The sequence below is a fragment of the Notothenia coriiceps genome, unplaced genomic scaffold, assembly GCF_000735185.1.
Source record: "Notothenia coriiceps isolate Sejong01 unplaced genomic scaffold, NC01 NC01_scaffold00027907, whole genome shotgun sequence".
Classification (NCBI taxonomy): domain Eukaryota; kingdom Metazoa; phylum Chordata; class Actinopteri; order Perciformes; family Nototheniidae; genus Notothenia; species Notothenia coriiceps.
In genome coordinates this window covers 12,688-27,381 of record NW_011360608.1, presented here as the reverse complement: position 1 = coordinate 27,381, position 14,694 = coordinate 12,688, and the positions used below count along the sequence as shown (strand labels likewise).

At 39.4% G+C, this 14,694-nt stretch overlaps 1 protein-coding gene and 2 long non-coding RNA genes across 3 annotated transcripts in view; 1 reads left to right on the top strand and 2 right to left on the bottom strand.

The window, feature by feature from the left end:
- Positions 1-6,523, bottom strand: part of LOC104957871 (protein tweety homolog 2-like) — a gene marked incomplete at its 3' end in the record, with an annotated part of 17,734 nt that extends 11,211 nt beyond the window's left edge. The window contains exon 1 of the mRNA XM_010785543.1: positions 6,083-6,523. Within this exon, the coding sequence (XP_010783845.1) occupies positions 6,083-6,211 (129 nt within the window). The remainder of the gene's footprint in view (positions 1-6,082) is intronic.
- A 1,091-nt stretch (positions 6,524-7,614) lies between these two features.
- LOC104957869 (uncharacterized) lies at positions 7,615-10,484 on the bottom strand. Its single transcript, XR_799704.1, has 5 exons — positions 10,429-10,484; positions 10,196-10,222; positions 9,546-9,606; positions 9,039-9,161; positions 7,615-7,682 (listed from the first exon to the last, which is right to left on the bottom strand). It is a non-coding gene; the product is annotated as an uncharacterized lncRNA (long non-coding RNA).
- Positions 10,485-12,237: 1,753 nt separating this feature from the next.
- Positions 12,238-14,211, top strand: LOC104957868 (uncharacterized). Its single transcript, XR_799703.1, has 2 exons — positions 12,238-12,681; positions 13,936-14,211. It is a non-coding gene; the product is annotated as an uncharacterized lncRNA (long non-coding RNA).
- Positions 14,212-14,694: the final 483 nt, after the last annotated feature.

Genomic DNA, 14,694 nt, shown 5'->3' with positions numbered 1-14,694 from the left:
AGTCTCGAGGATTTGGAGTCGAGGAGGGGATTTGGAGTCGAGGAGGGGAGTTAGAGAAATGAGAGAGTGTTCATTGTTCAGTGCTCATCCTGAGATTCGATAGGGACCTTTTTTGTTCATCTTGCTGTTTTGGAAAANAAAAGAATCTTTCGACGGACACTACAATTTACAGTTTTTTACTATGTTCAATCTGAATTTTCTTTAAAATAAAAAACATCTATATTGATTCTGACTTTTGAAAAGTCAGAATCAATATAGATGTTTTTTATTTTAAAGAAAATTCAGATTGAACATAGTAAAAAACTGTAAATTGTAGTGTCCGTCGAAAGATTCTTTTTTACTTATAGTAAAAACTACCCTTGGATGATGGTAAGGTAGACTAATTCAATTCGGAATCCAAAGTACAACATATAATAAGTACCCTGTATCAAGATTGATGCAAAAAAAGTGAAATTTGACCTTTTTAGAGAGGTTTAGCAAAATAAACTCACCTCTGAGGTGATTTGGGTGGAAATGGGGGTTTTACCGTTTCTCTGGAACCCATTAGTAAATGTTGTTGATTGACATCTCTTTCTGACCGTTAGAGCCAATAGAATCGATCGGGAATCTCCCTGCTCACACACATGCTAAAACAAAAAGGTGGGGGCTTCGCGAACACAGTTTTGCATCAGAGTGAAAATATTTCTAGCTCTGACATCTAGAAACGGAAAAGGAGGTTCATTGCTTATGGATTATCAGAAATCATTTCAAAGTGACACAGACACATTGGATTAACCTATTGATTAACTTCAGCATCGTTTTTATCGTTGTAATGCCATTGAAGACCACTTTTGACCAGACTACGACACAGGTGAGCCATGTTAGCATTTTTAGCTACCTAGCGTCACATGTTTTGATGTCTGTTTTTGTTATTATCTCCGCGAGTTCGTTTAATTGAGAGATAATGATGGGTACCCCTCGATTCTGTCTCATCTCACGATGTGAAACGATGGGTTGGATGTGCAGCAAAGATGAATAATAAGGTTTTGTGAGTGAATATTTAGTATTGTTTGGTCACCATTTCCACAGCCCAACCTAAAATATTTTCCACCAGCCGCCACTGCTATCGAGTATGTTCAAATATCTACATAGCAAAATGTAGGCTCTGCATATTGAAATGTGGGTTTGCCTCCCTAATCAATATCATTTTATCATGGATAGTAAGTTCATCAATTGACAATATTGGGAGTCTCCATGGTTTGCATCTTAACCAACGTGTTGCAAAAAGACATGCAAATCAATAATTAGTGCCCCCCCTGCACTGCACTCGTTAAAGCCTGCCTCTACCTCCCCACTGATCACAAGAATAAATAACTCTTCCCTCACAACTGTAACTGTAACGCCAAACCTCAAGACTGCCGCAGTCACACCAACCCTTAAAAACCTGGTGCTGATCGAGGTGAGCTGAACAACTACTGGCCCATCTCCAAGCTCTCTGTCATCTCAAAAACACTTGAAAGAGTGGTTGCTGCCCAACTTCAGCAACACCTTGACACACACAACCTTCATGAACCCTTCCAATGTGGTTTCCGGCAAAAATACAGCACCGAAACAGCCCTGGAAAAAATCACCAAACACCTCCTCCGTGCAGCAGACTCTGGACTGCTCACCATTCTCACCCTCCTCGACCTGACAGCTGCCTTTGACACCATCTCCCATCCACTACTCATCAAATGTCTGGCTGACATTGGGATCACTGGTATTGCACTTTCATGGTTTTCATCCTACCTTACAGACAGAAAACAATGTTCAACTCAGCACCCACCTCAAGCTGCTCCAATGTCTCACGAGGTGTCCCTCAGGGGTCAGCAATGGGTCCACTCCTGCTCATCATTTACCTCCCCCTTGGCACTATCCTCCGTCATCATAATATCCAGTTCCATTGTTAGGCCGGTGATACAAAGGTCTACATATACACCAAACTCAACACTGCCCTCCCCCCACCTCTCTCACCACCTGCCACCAGGACCCCAGGAGCTGGATGAGCAGCAACTTGCTGAAACTCAAATGCAGCAAATCAACCCTCTCCAAAGCTCCACCCTCCCTGCCTCCAACCTCACAATTGATGGTTGCTCCGTTCTCTTCTCCAGCCAAGTTAAGAACCTTGGTGTCTGTTACAATTTGGCAAATAAGCAGAATACAAAAAAAAGGTAAGTTGGTCTAGAAAATAAAAGTGAGCTTTATTGTAAAAGATGGCAAAAACATGGCATAAAACATAAAGGAAACACAAGGAAGATACAATACCAAAAAGCTGACGGTGACTGACATGGAGGGAGACAGGAAAAATAAAACAATGAACCGACACCGAACACAGGAAGAGACAAGACTAAATACAGGGAGGGGTAATCACGAGACGAGAAACAGCCAGGCAGGGGAGGCAGAAACACAAGGGCAACAGGTGAACACAATTAGACAATCAGACACACCAGGGAAACTAACGACAGGGAGGAAAACATAGGGAGAAGGAACAGACAAGAAACAAGGAGGAAAACATGACAGGGAGAACAGAACAGCAAAACACCCACAACAAGACATACAAAACTAAAAACGTGACATAACATAAGAATCGTGACACTATACCACGAAGCAAACCGAAGCATGGCAATATGTGCAATGCAAATGTTTCCCCCTCTTTTACTTTGGCCTTATTACAAAGTTCTGGAATTAAGTGTGCTCCATCACAGCGTTCACAATGACCATCAACTCACAGATAAACTGCTGTGACCCTGGCTCTGGAGGAGCAGCAGTCCACATGATGAACACAGAAAACATTTGGCAAAAACGTGTCTGGGTCACAAAGCAGGAAATGGGAGGGGAAATCAGATGGACAAGGACCTGCTGACCTACACATGATGTCTGACTCAAAACACACAAAGACATGCACACACACATGAGCTCACACACACATAATAGAAAAAAACTAGGCCCCCGTCCTATTTTTGGGGGGACTTTTCCAGTTGTCAGTTTTAGCATTCGTTTCATCTTCCAGGCCTCGGGACAAATACATCAGGAGCAGAGAGAAATACATTTAACACATTAGACAGTCCTGACTGAGGAGTGCTGTGTGACCGCTGAGGAGAGGATGTGCATCAGCAAAGCAATCATCAACAATGCTGGGATGTCACTATCGCACAGAGGGGTCAGTGAGTGAAGGCATCGGTATATTTAAAAAAAAAGTTATCATTATGTGTATTACTGAGGGCAACGTCATGAGTTCCCTGGAAGAGACTGTCCAAAATGGTCCAGATTGTCCTGAGCAATAGAAGTATGACCTACACTAGTTAATGTTAGCATTCAAAACCCTTAACTCTACAGTTTTATGCAGCTCTGAGTGAGAAATTCCAAAATACGCTACTGTAAGGCAAGGATAGAATTAGGGCTGCACGATATTGGAAAAAAACTGACATTGCGATTTTTTCCCCCCCTGCGATATATATTGCGATATGAAAATATACAGGAATTGAAGAAAAGACCGTTTTTTTCCCCCGCAAACCATCCTTTCTTGAACTTTAATGCTATACAATTGGTATTTTTTTAACTATATTTAACCGGATTAAGGATTTTAGTCACGGACGTCTGGATCTTAAGTTTTCAGAGCAACAAGCTGAGCTAGCTCGGTTAGCAGCGCCGAACATAATATCGCAAGCCCTAAAAAAAATATAAATTTAAAACGTTTTTGTTTTTTTAAATCGTCACGTCGTGCGATGTGAATATCGCGCATGCGCATATCGCGTTTATCGTCACGACACGATATATCGTGCAGCCCTAGATAGAATAGCTTGCTTATTGTCAGAAGACATAAATTAGAGGGACCTCTAGTCAGGTGATTCTGACATTCCATTACAGACAATACCAGTGTCCAACAGAGGGTGAGAAACGTACTACAAGCACACAGAAAAAGAACAGGGAAAGACCCCTTGCATTCCATCACATTGGATGGCGCAAAGCCAAGAGAGGAATTCTCCAGGATTGCCCACACTACAACTAGCTAATTACAACTCCCGATAAAAGGAATACGAGCCTTGGTAAAAGGCACATCAATACTCTCCACTGATGAGGCCAATTCAATATCGATCCAGCAATTCCTTTCGAAAAGAGTGGACTCAACATTACATCGCTCGATTAAGAAGTTCAATTTTTGTTCCATTAGATGGAATTCCACTATTTGTTGCACAGCTGATAATCATCCAGGAGCAGAAGGAAAATTGAAAAAATGTCATTAAGACCACAGTGTGATGCTGTGCAGTGTTATGGAACAAGATGATCAATTACATTCCCTTCAACACAGACTATTTTAATGTTTGATTAAAAGTGAAACAACTGAACAACTTTGCATGCACAACCAGGAGCGATGTATCACCTTCTTCCCCATATGCAGCATATCATCACTGCTGATAATGCAGTAAACCAAGGAGGTGGTGGTCAGAATTAAGTTTGATAGCCAGGGCAGGACCCATATCAGTGAAAAAATAGACAACCGAGAGGAGAGGAGAAGCTGTGTCGAGAGAAAAACAGAGAAATGAAATTCAAAGAAGAGAAGTTAACGGTTGCGATGACAGGGTTTCCCACCCCATGACTCAAGTGTCTGCCTGTGGTTGACTATCTTTTCAGAAGGAAGTGATGATCTCCAGCTGAGACTCCCCACCCTCCACTCCCACACCCTGTGGCTCTGACTCCACTTCCACAGTGCTACTGAGAATGGAAACTGGCAGTATAAAAAGACAAAAATCTTCATCATTTAGGCTCTCTTCGCCTCTTAACTGATACTAGGTAGAGAAAAATCCAATTTAGTTAGATATTTTGTTGAAATGCATCACAGCCAGTTTTTACGCAAATCTATTGTTGAATAAGATGGTATTGGGCCACAGACACATATGTTTCCTCTCCAAGCCAATAAGCTCCAGCTTGTTGGCAATATTTTTGTACAGTAGATGATAAGGGAAGGGAAAGCGTGATTGCAGAGTACAATGCAGACATCTCCAGGAATTAATAGCCTAAATGTAGCCCAATGTAATCCTTTGTAAGACGTTTTTCATTTGACTCACAACACTTACTTATTTCCATTGTCTGTCACTGCACATGAATATGAGGCCCCTCTCTGATGGACAACTCACACCCTAAAAGTCCACTAACCTCACCCTGATCAACCCCGTGCTTTAACGCTGCAGCAATTAACTACTATGTCATCTCTTCTGAGCATGATGTCCACATGCACTGACAGGAGCTACGCTGAACCCTGAAAGATTAAACAGTGAAATTATAAATCATTCATTGTTCTTGACATGTGATCGCAAGCAGGTCATTAGTCATCCAACAGTTGATCCCAGGCCACTTCAAAACTGTGTGAACCTGTCCTGTCACCGCCTCTGGAGTTAGACAGGAACCACTTAATGGGTGTAAAACATCCATACAACATACACACACGCAAACACACAGACATACTCTCAGACAGTAAGACACACACGCACACATTTCCCTGATCATATCGCTCCCCAACCGAGACAAAGGCTTATTTGTCCAACTTAAAAATAAATAAAAAATGTAACATGCCCAATTGAGGGCTGTATTTACAAGTTCCGAATGTTCTGTTTCTACTGGAAACATATCTGTAATATTCCTTGAAACATATACATATGAGATAACATTTAGCAAAGACTGTTTTTTTAAAATACAAAACAAATTGGAACACCTAAAATAGATTGGTCCACTGATTTTTGGGTCCAAATATATGGTGGACTCTTCTTCTACTTAAGTTTCCTGGAAGAGACTTTTTATAGACATATATGCATCTTTTGTCATCAATCGTGCAAAATGTAACATGGAGGCAGTAGCAATCTTATTGATAACACCCTCGAACTGATGATAGCACAAATGCCAAGACTATTGAGCTATATTTTTTGGAGGATTATCAAAGAAAGATTGATAAATATGTTGCAATATTGTTGGAAAAACTCACAATTGAGCACTATATTGTGCAAAAGGGGTCCGGTTTTTCAGTTTTGGCATTGATAACCGGGCTCCTGTCCCATCCCCTTGTACTGACCTGCTGGTAGTTCTCCTCTTCGGGCTGGAAGCTGTTGTCAATGGGCTGAAACCTCAGGTTGATATGAGGGAAATTGTGAAGCCAGTAAGTCCACCAGGGCGCAATGTAATCCACCCGGGCCGAAGACATCCCTGCCCAGTTACAAAAAAAAGTTCGACTACAGCCTAAATTAGCCTCCCGTTACTGAAGCGGACTCCGGAGATCTTAATCCCGTCTCATATCAAACAAAGACGGAGATAAAAGCATACTCGACTGTGGAGACACTCTCTCAGCCACACATGAGAGAAACCGTAGAAGAAGTCCAGTCAGACACCAGTGTGGCTGCAAAGTGAAATCCGGCAGAGGTTTTTGCATGAAAGAAGAAATAATCACACAGCGCCCATGTCTCCGACTCCGTGTCAGTGAGGACCCTCCGCTCCTATCCGGCCGACAGATACTATACACACTCAAGAGGGGACGCGCACCGAGTTAGGACACGAAGAGACGGGAGCGCGCAAGGAAGCCCCTGATGTTTACAAAAATGTTTTCCAGGAGGAACTAATATTGTTAAAAAAGAATGTGTATTCAATGTGTAGTGATATACATTTAATATCGACATCTTTAAATTGTTTAACCATTGTTTCAGCCGTCTCTCTGCGGAATTAACTACCGCACTGCCACCTAGTGGTTAACGCAAGCCATTACAAATATCTATCATTTACAGCAGGTGTGCAGGTCATGTCCTCATGCTGGACGTCAGAATCAACCATGAGCAACCTTAGCTTCACCATTTATTTGAAAAGGAAAAAGGTGTTCAGTCAGCATATATATCTGCACATACCCCAATGAACATACTGGTGAAATCTGTAGAAACTGCAGTAGTGATTTTCTGCTAAATTAAATCCCAGTAACTATTCGATGTAAAGCATCTATTCAGAAAAGTCTACATGCTAAGTTTGTAATGGTGCTGTAGCACGACATGAAACTGTTTAGCTAGTTGCATTGTGCTTGATTAACAATGTAAAAGAATTCTCGCACTGTTTTTCAGATGTATTTTTGGTCAAATAAAGCATTGCAGTAGTGTTCAGCAGTGAAGGGCCGACTAGCTCGTCTTTTACAAATGCTCCAGATCATTTGAAGGACAGCAAATGTTCGTCTTCAAAAGGTATTTACTTGGAAAAACAAACTTTTTCCATAGGCGATATTACATTTTTTGAGGGAACATATACTACTTAAATACTCTTCCACCCGAGTTATAGCAAGACTGTATAAAACTAAACATACAATTGGAATTTGATTATAAATGTAATTGAGGGCAATTGAGCACGTTTAATAAATAAGTGAGGCATATTCAAGGTTAATGTCTCATCATTTGGGATAGTTTTTACAGAGCTTTGACACGGACAGTGGTTCCCCTCACTTCTCCTCTTACTACTGATTATAGCTCAAATGTGACATCTTGTGGAAAGAGGTACAAATACATATGACCATGCTGTTTTAGCAAACAGGCTAGATCAGGACAATTCAGTTGAGAAAAAAAACCCAAAGAGAAATAACTGTTTTCCATTTTTTATTACAATTATCTGATCACGGATTTACTTCAGTTCCTTGACAGCCAGACCTGTGAAGAGGAAAGGAACATTGGTTAGAAAGAGTCACCTGCAAAAAAACATCACACCTGCAAACAATGACACTAATTTCATGTACCCAACTAAACATTTTTCACTTCTGAATACAAGTAGTCACTTTTGGTTTGAGGTAACTCACTAATTAACACATGTTTGGAATTGCAAAAAAACAACACTCATTGTTGTATATCTGAGAAACCAGACAGACTGGCTCATGTCAGCATTACAAATACCAAACTTCAAAGACGCTATTATTGAGATTCAAGGAGTAAGCAACGTTTTGTAATAATGAAATTATATTTATGTTGCAGCATGTTTGATCTCTAGTTAAGAGACGCAAACAAAGGCTTTATTTACACCCATGTGTGCTTTAAAAAAAAGGACATTAACTACATCAGAAGCACCATTTTTAGGTATTTTGCTTGCACACTAGTTATAACTAGTTGATGCGTTGGCCCATATACCATTTAAATAACCTCTTAATTATTCAACTATGATCACTTATAAGCAGCCACCTAAATACACTAGTGAAGACTGAAAACATCTGTGTCTGTCATTCTGATTTATAGAAGAGAAAAATAGCCAACCCCACATGCAGCTGAATTATTTGTAATTATCTAATATCAATAAGATACAAAAACTATATTAAAGTCAACTTTGAGTCACTGCAAATATCACAACTAGGGGAGATATATGTCCGGTTGCTCAGTGTACACAAATGAAGGTTCTCCCTGTCCATCCTTCTTTAGTCATGTTAAAATGGAGAAAATTGTTATGTCTATTTTTTTGTTTAGCCTTTGTTGCAATGATGGGAGTATTCTACATTATGTTTTTTTCAGTTTAAGTTCTGATGTTGTTCCTGCCCGCTTCAGCCTTTAGACCAGTTGTCAACAACCATATATCTACTCTATGTGGACTCTTCACATTTGCTACAAACCAAAGCCGTTTTAATCTATTTCAACTTCTGTTTAGTTACTGTCCAAAACACAGGTTGTGCTCCTGAGGCCTAAGAAATGCATTGAAATCACTTCAAGCACCGTAAAACAGTTGCAATGTGTTTCTGTGAATGCTCCGAGAATTGCCTCGTTTACATAATTTGAGTTTTACATTATTCTACAGTAGATTGCTACAACTAGAACTATCCTCTGCTGTCAGATATGCACCACACCATCCCGGTAAATGAATCCTTGAAAACATACTAGTAGAATAAGAAACTCAGACCAACAAATCCTAACACCATTCAAGTGGTGCACAACAGGGTTCCATCAGGAAAGAGGGAAACTTCTTTAAAAAAACGAAAATGTAAGACTATGAGCAAGGTCAAATGAAATGTCTTGTTAGATACTGACCTGGGGGCAGAGACTGCTTCAGCTTCTCAGCCTTCTCTTTGTCTGTGATGACAAGGGTGTACAGGTACCTGCTGCAGCGGACCTTGAATTTAACATTGTCCTTGTTCTTCTTGATCTTAACGGCTGAAGAAAGAGAAAGAAGCCAGTTTAGATGCAACTCTTGACAACTACTTGGATTAAAAAACATTCAAACATCAGGGACACATGTGAGCATCTCTTCACTTTCAAACCAAGACTGTAGTGATGCTTTACAAATCTAAAACTGTATGTACGTTTGTAGACACATTTTCAATTAGACTAATCTTAACACTGAATGTAACCCTAGTAATTACTGAGTAATGTGGGAGAGCCCATTAGTCTGTACTGAAATAGATTATTAAGTGTTCAGGTATTTATTTGAACAACAAAGATTCTATTTACTTGTTTAAGTTTCTTGCAGAGGCCAAACATGAAGTTAAGCCATGCATTGCACAACTGAAATTAACCATATAGGAACTTAAGACTTACACTTGGCATCCTTCCTCCTGGCTGTGAGCAGGAAATCTTTGATTTCTTCGATCTTGCGAGGCTATGCAGATAAACAGAAGGCACTAATATTATTATTGAGGCAAAGTATCAAGACAGAGATTGACAATGGACAACACAGTGATGTTAGGGGACCGGTGGAACTGATGTTTCTGGTCACAATCGAAACCCAGCACTAGGTCCATCATTATTCTTGCAAGACTTAAAAAGCATCACGAGCACATCAGCCTGAGATGATAGCATGCCTTGCTGATGACAACCATAGGTCAAAAGCTACATTAGCTAGTAACGCCAGTCTCAGGTGGCTAACGTAAGATTAGTTAAGTATAAATCAGATGTTATTAGCTACAGCTAACATAGTTCAAAAGTAGATGTGAAATTATTAACTCTAGCACATCACAATTTGGGTAAATACATGCGACTATGGGCTTGTGAACATGTAACCGACAGCAGCCGGGTGGCCCAGTGAGCAGCAGTATCCTAATGCTAATCACCAATGCTAGCCACCGTATCTGACGCTCTAAATATCACAAACAACACATTTCAGGTAACACCATTCCAACAAACACAAGAGACATCATTATCAGCTATTCACACCGAGCTATTAAAGTATTTAAATGAGAAGTTCTTACCATTCTGCCGTGTCAGCGGACTGAACGCTGCGGGAAAGCAGAAAAAGATGGAGTCAGTTTATCGGTTATAACAACGGGAATAGATGTCTCGGAAATAAAAATGATTATATTGTCATGGGCCAGCTGAATTGATACATTGTATTTTAGCAGTAGCGGGGATATAACTATTGGTGGAGATGAGGATGGATGATGATAGTATTTGTAATTTTTGTATGTGTCAATGTGGAACTCACTCAGTCGTTCAGAGAGGGGATGAAGAGGGACGGAACTTCCGGTTAGGAAAGCTTTTATACGCTACTACGGCAAGCAAAGAGGGCCAGGGGTAAGAAATAAAAGCGATTTACCCATTGTCGTTTACAAAATCATATAACCCAAAAAGATCAATATCATCATAATAATTTGATAATACTATATTCATGTACGTAAGTAGAAAATACAGAAACCCTAACAAACTTGGTTTGAATAGTATTTAAATTTGTATGTTATCTATATTATCTAATGATTCACACAAGCTCATATACAAAAGTTGTCATGTGATTTGACTGAGACGGAGCATTTTAAATTTGTATAATTTATGATACATCTATCAACAGTATGATTTGTTGAGCGTGTCAAAATATATATGATGTGTGATATAATCATTTGTTTTAATGTGTACATAAATGTAGTTTACGACTATGCTGAAATGTGAAATGTGAAGATGCCACTTCTTAAGTATATTTCATATTTGTATTTAGATGGACATTCTTTTTTATTTTTAAATACCTCTATCTTTACTTACTGTTGTACATCTTGATAGGCTCCATTATTAGCGCAGACAGATGTTATACAATCAGATGGCATAACAAACATCCAAGATGTGTTAGGCCAGTTTATGAGGGGAGGAATTTATTTTAATCAAGCAGATCCCCTTTCATCACTGTGTGTGACCTAACTGTGCACTATTACCTGTTTTGAGTACAGTTTGTGAAAACACTATGGGAAACAAATTACATCTTACAAACAATATGTATCTATTTACATGTAAAGAAGCAAGCCAAAGACTACTTCTGATTAATAAAGGAGCATGTGTACAGTGTACTTTCTTTACACAGTTTGATTGCAGACCTCATAAACTCAAAAATCTCAGTTAATCTCAGCTGCTTGTCAATCATTTGTTGCCTCTGGCATATCACATGGCAAACTATGAATGTATTCATATGGTTCTTATCTGGACACAGATGATACACTTGAGCCATTTTCATTCCAGCATGTATCATAAAGGATATAATACCTGTAAAGCAAGCATATCATGCAGAGGCCATTGCTAATTTTCCTATTGCACTTTTGTCATCCTCCAATCATGCATCGTTCTTTATTGAGCTCTTCACGTGAATAGTCCATTGAATGTTGTTTGTGCCTCTCCCTCAGTGAATACTGACCCTTTCCTCTAGGCTTGTAAGCTGCTAAGAAAACAGTTAGACACTGTATGCAGGCAGTGATGGATGCCCTATCAATTCCTTTTCCTGCACTGAGGCTTAAAAAATGAATTTAGGAAACCCTTTTGATATTTTGTATTGTGTATTTGATTTCTGTATTGAAGAGTAGTACTAACCCTGCCAAACTGATTACATACCTGCTTTAAAATATTGACTTTTCCGTCCCCTGAAGACCTGGTTGAAACATTGCGGTAAAGCATGCGGCCCATACCAAAGCAGAATAAAGTTTGAGTTTTTCTTTGCTTGATGCAGTTGAATTTAAAATGTATAGGCTACAGAGAATAAAAACACATCCAAATCAACCTCTAAAAAAACGTAATTTGTCATTTATTTAGATTGTAAACAATACTCCAAGAGAAAAGGCCCCATCTGCTGGCAATAGCAATACATGAAAAAAAATTATTAAGAAATTATTTATAAATATGTATATGTATTTTTATAACGATTCAACATTTTATTGACAGTGCCTGAATACAATAGTTTCCAAGGTTTTTTTTGTTTAATTTGGCAGCTGCTGTCAAGTGCTCTGAATGTAACAAAACAACAATTCGCATGCTCGAAGATATGATGACACAGGTGAGGCTAATTAACTGAACACCTGCAACTTGATTGGCCTTTCGAATGTTGTCGTCGTAATTGACAGACGTTTTCATTTTTCCGTCTTTAGAAGAAAGTAACTGCGGTGACCATAAACAACGCGGATAACCTTATGCAGCACATACTTTAAAGTCTAGCTTTTGAAGAAAAACTTGAAATGAAACACTATAGGCTCACCAGCCGCGAGATAGGCTATTGTTATAAACAAAACTGCTTGTAAAAATGTGTCCTCCAGTGAAGCCATGGCTAACTGCTAGCCTGCTAGCTCGAAGACACTTTGATTCGTTTGGATTATTCGGAAGAAAAGAAGGCTTTCAGGATTAAGCACCTTCTTGACAGGATTTCCAAACAGGAAAGCTGACAGACAACGCACATTGAACGGGGAATTGAGCTGCAAGTGAAGGAAAACAGGTATGTGGGCTGTGGCCATTAGCATTGTGTGAAATTGAACTTGTGTCCGAAGTGTGCATATGTCAAATTGTGCAATTTTCAGGTTTTGCAATGTCTCTGCATTTATGAAAAGAGGTCGTTGGCCCACCATGTACGCCCACAGGCCCAATTCATTTCCTGCAAGAAGGCTGTGTTTTGGTTTGATGTATTCTGGCAGGTATTTCTTTCTTTCCAACTGTAAATTGTCGTTGACCGAAAAGCTAAAAGATTCACTAAGAGACACTTCTGAGACGATGCACACTATTACATCCAAACCTGCTGACGTATGTGTTCAATTATCTTGTTCAAAGGCAGATAAATCCAAAGGGTGCCTGAATAATCCTGTAAGTGTTTTAATGGTTCACATTGAAGAAATCCCCGTCTATTTTCCCCACAATTGACAAAAATAATATAATAGTATCTACAGCAGCAAAGCACAGTCAAAAGACCAATCCTGCTATACTCTTATGTTGTTTAACACATTTTTGTGATGTCAGTTTCCTTTACATTTCTTTAGCTTAAGTTAAATGCTTTGCCTTTTAATTGATTCCACACATTCTTTGTTTTATATGGTTTGGATCAGAAATGCACTCATTGCACCATTTGAATACAGATTTTCTATGTTCGTACATGAACCGAGTTCAATAATGAGCTCCAACAGCCCCAGACTGTTTTAGTATTCAAGTTTCAAATATGACAGACTAGCTTTGTCAATAATTTACACCAGGAGCTCCGTGCGAGCCTTGCATATTTGGTAGGTATAGTTTGAGTGACACCTCTGTCCATTTTCTATTGAGATCCACCTTGACATGACATTAATTCATAAAGACATGAAACACCAGTTCAGTCGTTTTTTAATCAACCTTCTATCTACCTGCTGAAGATAAAAATGTTTAAAAAAAAAAAGAATTACACAATTTGTAACTTTTTTTTTTGTAATTCTGTAACAGTTCAGATGTAGTATGTAGCAGCCATATTGTTATTCACGGCATATATATATATATACACACACACATGGTTGGTATTGAACAACAAGGGGTGTGATAGTCTGTGTTGTCGTGTGTGTGTGTGTGAGGGGGTCTATTTGGGGCGGTTTCTGAAGTACAGCCTATATTCCACTTCAGAATTTATGTTTTTAAACTTTTCGTCCTTTCTTGAGGTTTTGTGTTCTTGTTTGCAGTCTTGAACCACTTTCCCTTTCCACAACGGGGACTATAATGAACTGTTTTTTCTCAGCAGGCTTTGTACTCCTTGCTGCAGAGAAGAACATGTTATTTTTTGTACCGACCTTCAGTCACACCGCTGCCTGGCATAGCTGAGGCAATGTGAGGGGAACTCGCATCTTCAAAGAAATAAAGCTGGATTATTGTTCCGTTCCTAAAGATGATGAAAGATGTCTTCCATCCATGTTTAAAGAGTGCTATGTGATGAAACTGCAGTATGAAATCTCGTAAAGTATGAGTGTTTTGAGAATATTTCCCCATCTAAATATGATTAAAGTGCTTCATCCTTGGTTATGACTTTGAGATTGACTTAATGCTTTCGGTATTTGTCCTCATTTATTTATAATATTCTTCATTTCTTCTCTTTTATTGAATGTGTTTCATTGAATGTTTATCTGTGCGTGGATGTGTCACAGTAATAGTGCATGGGAGGATCAGCTCACCCACATAGATTACAACAAATGACCATGCTCCGTTTAACTAAAGCTCTTCTGCACCGGGATGATCTTTATTCCATTTGCTCGCACAGCAACAAACATGATCCTCTGTGCCAAGCTGTTTGTGGAAACCCAGCATGATTCCTAATATCCTTTTTTTTCACAGTTGCAGTCCTTCTTTACCGGCAGTAGAGGGCAGTGAGTAATTGCTCAAAAGGAGCTGGAGTGCGTGTGTGTGTGTCATCCTCACTGTGACTATGGGAGACGCTGTGTATCAAGAAATGGACTGCACTAGTCATCATACTTTGCAAAGGGAGTAATTGTGGGACTAAAAC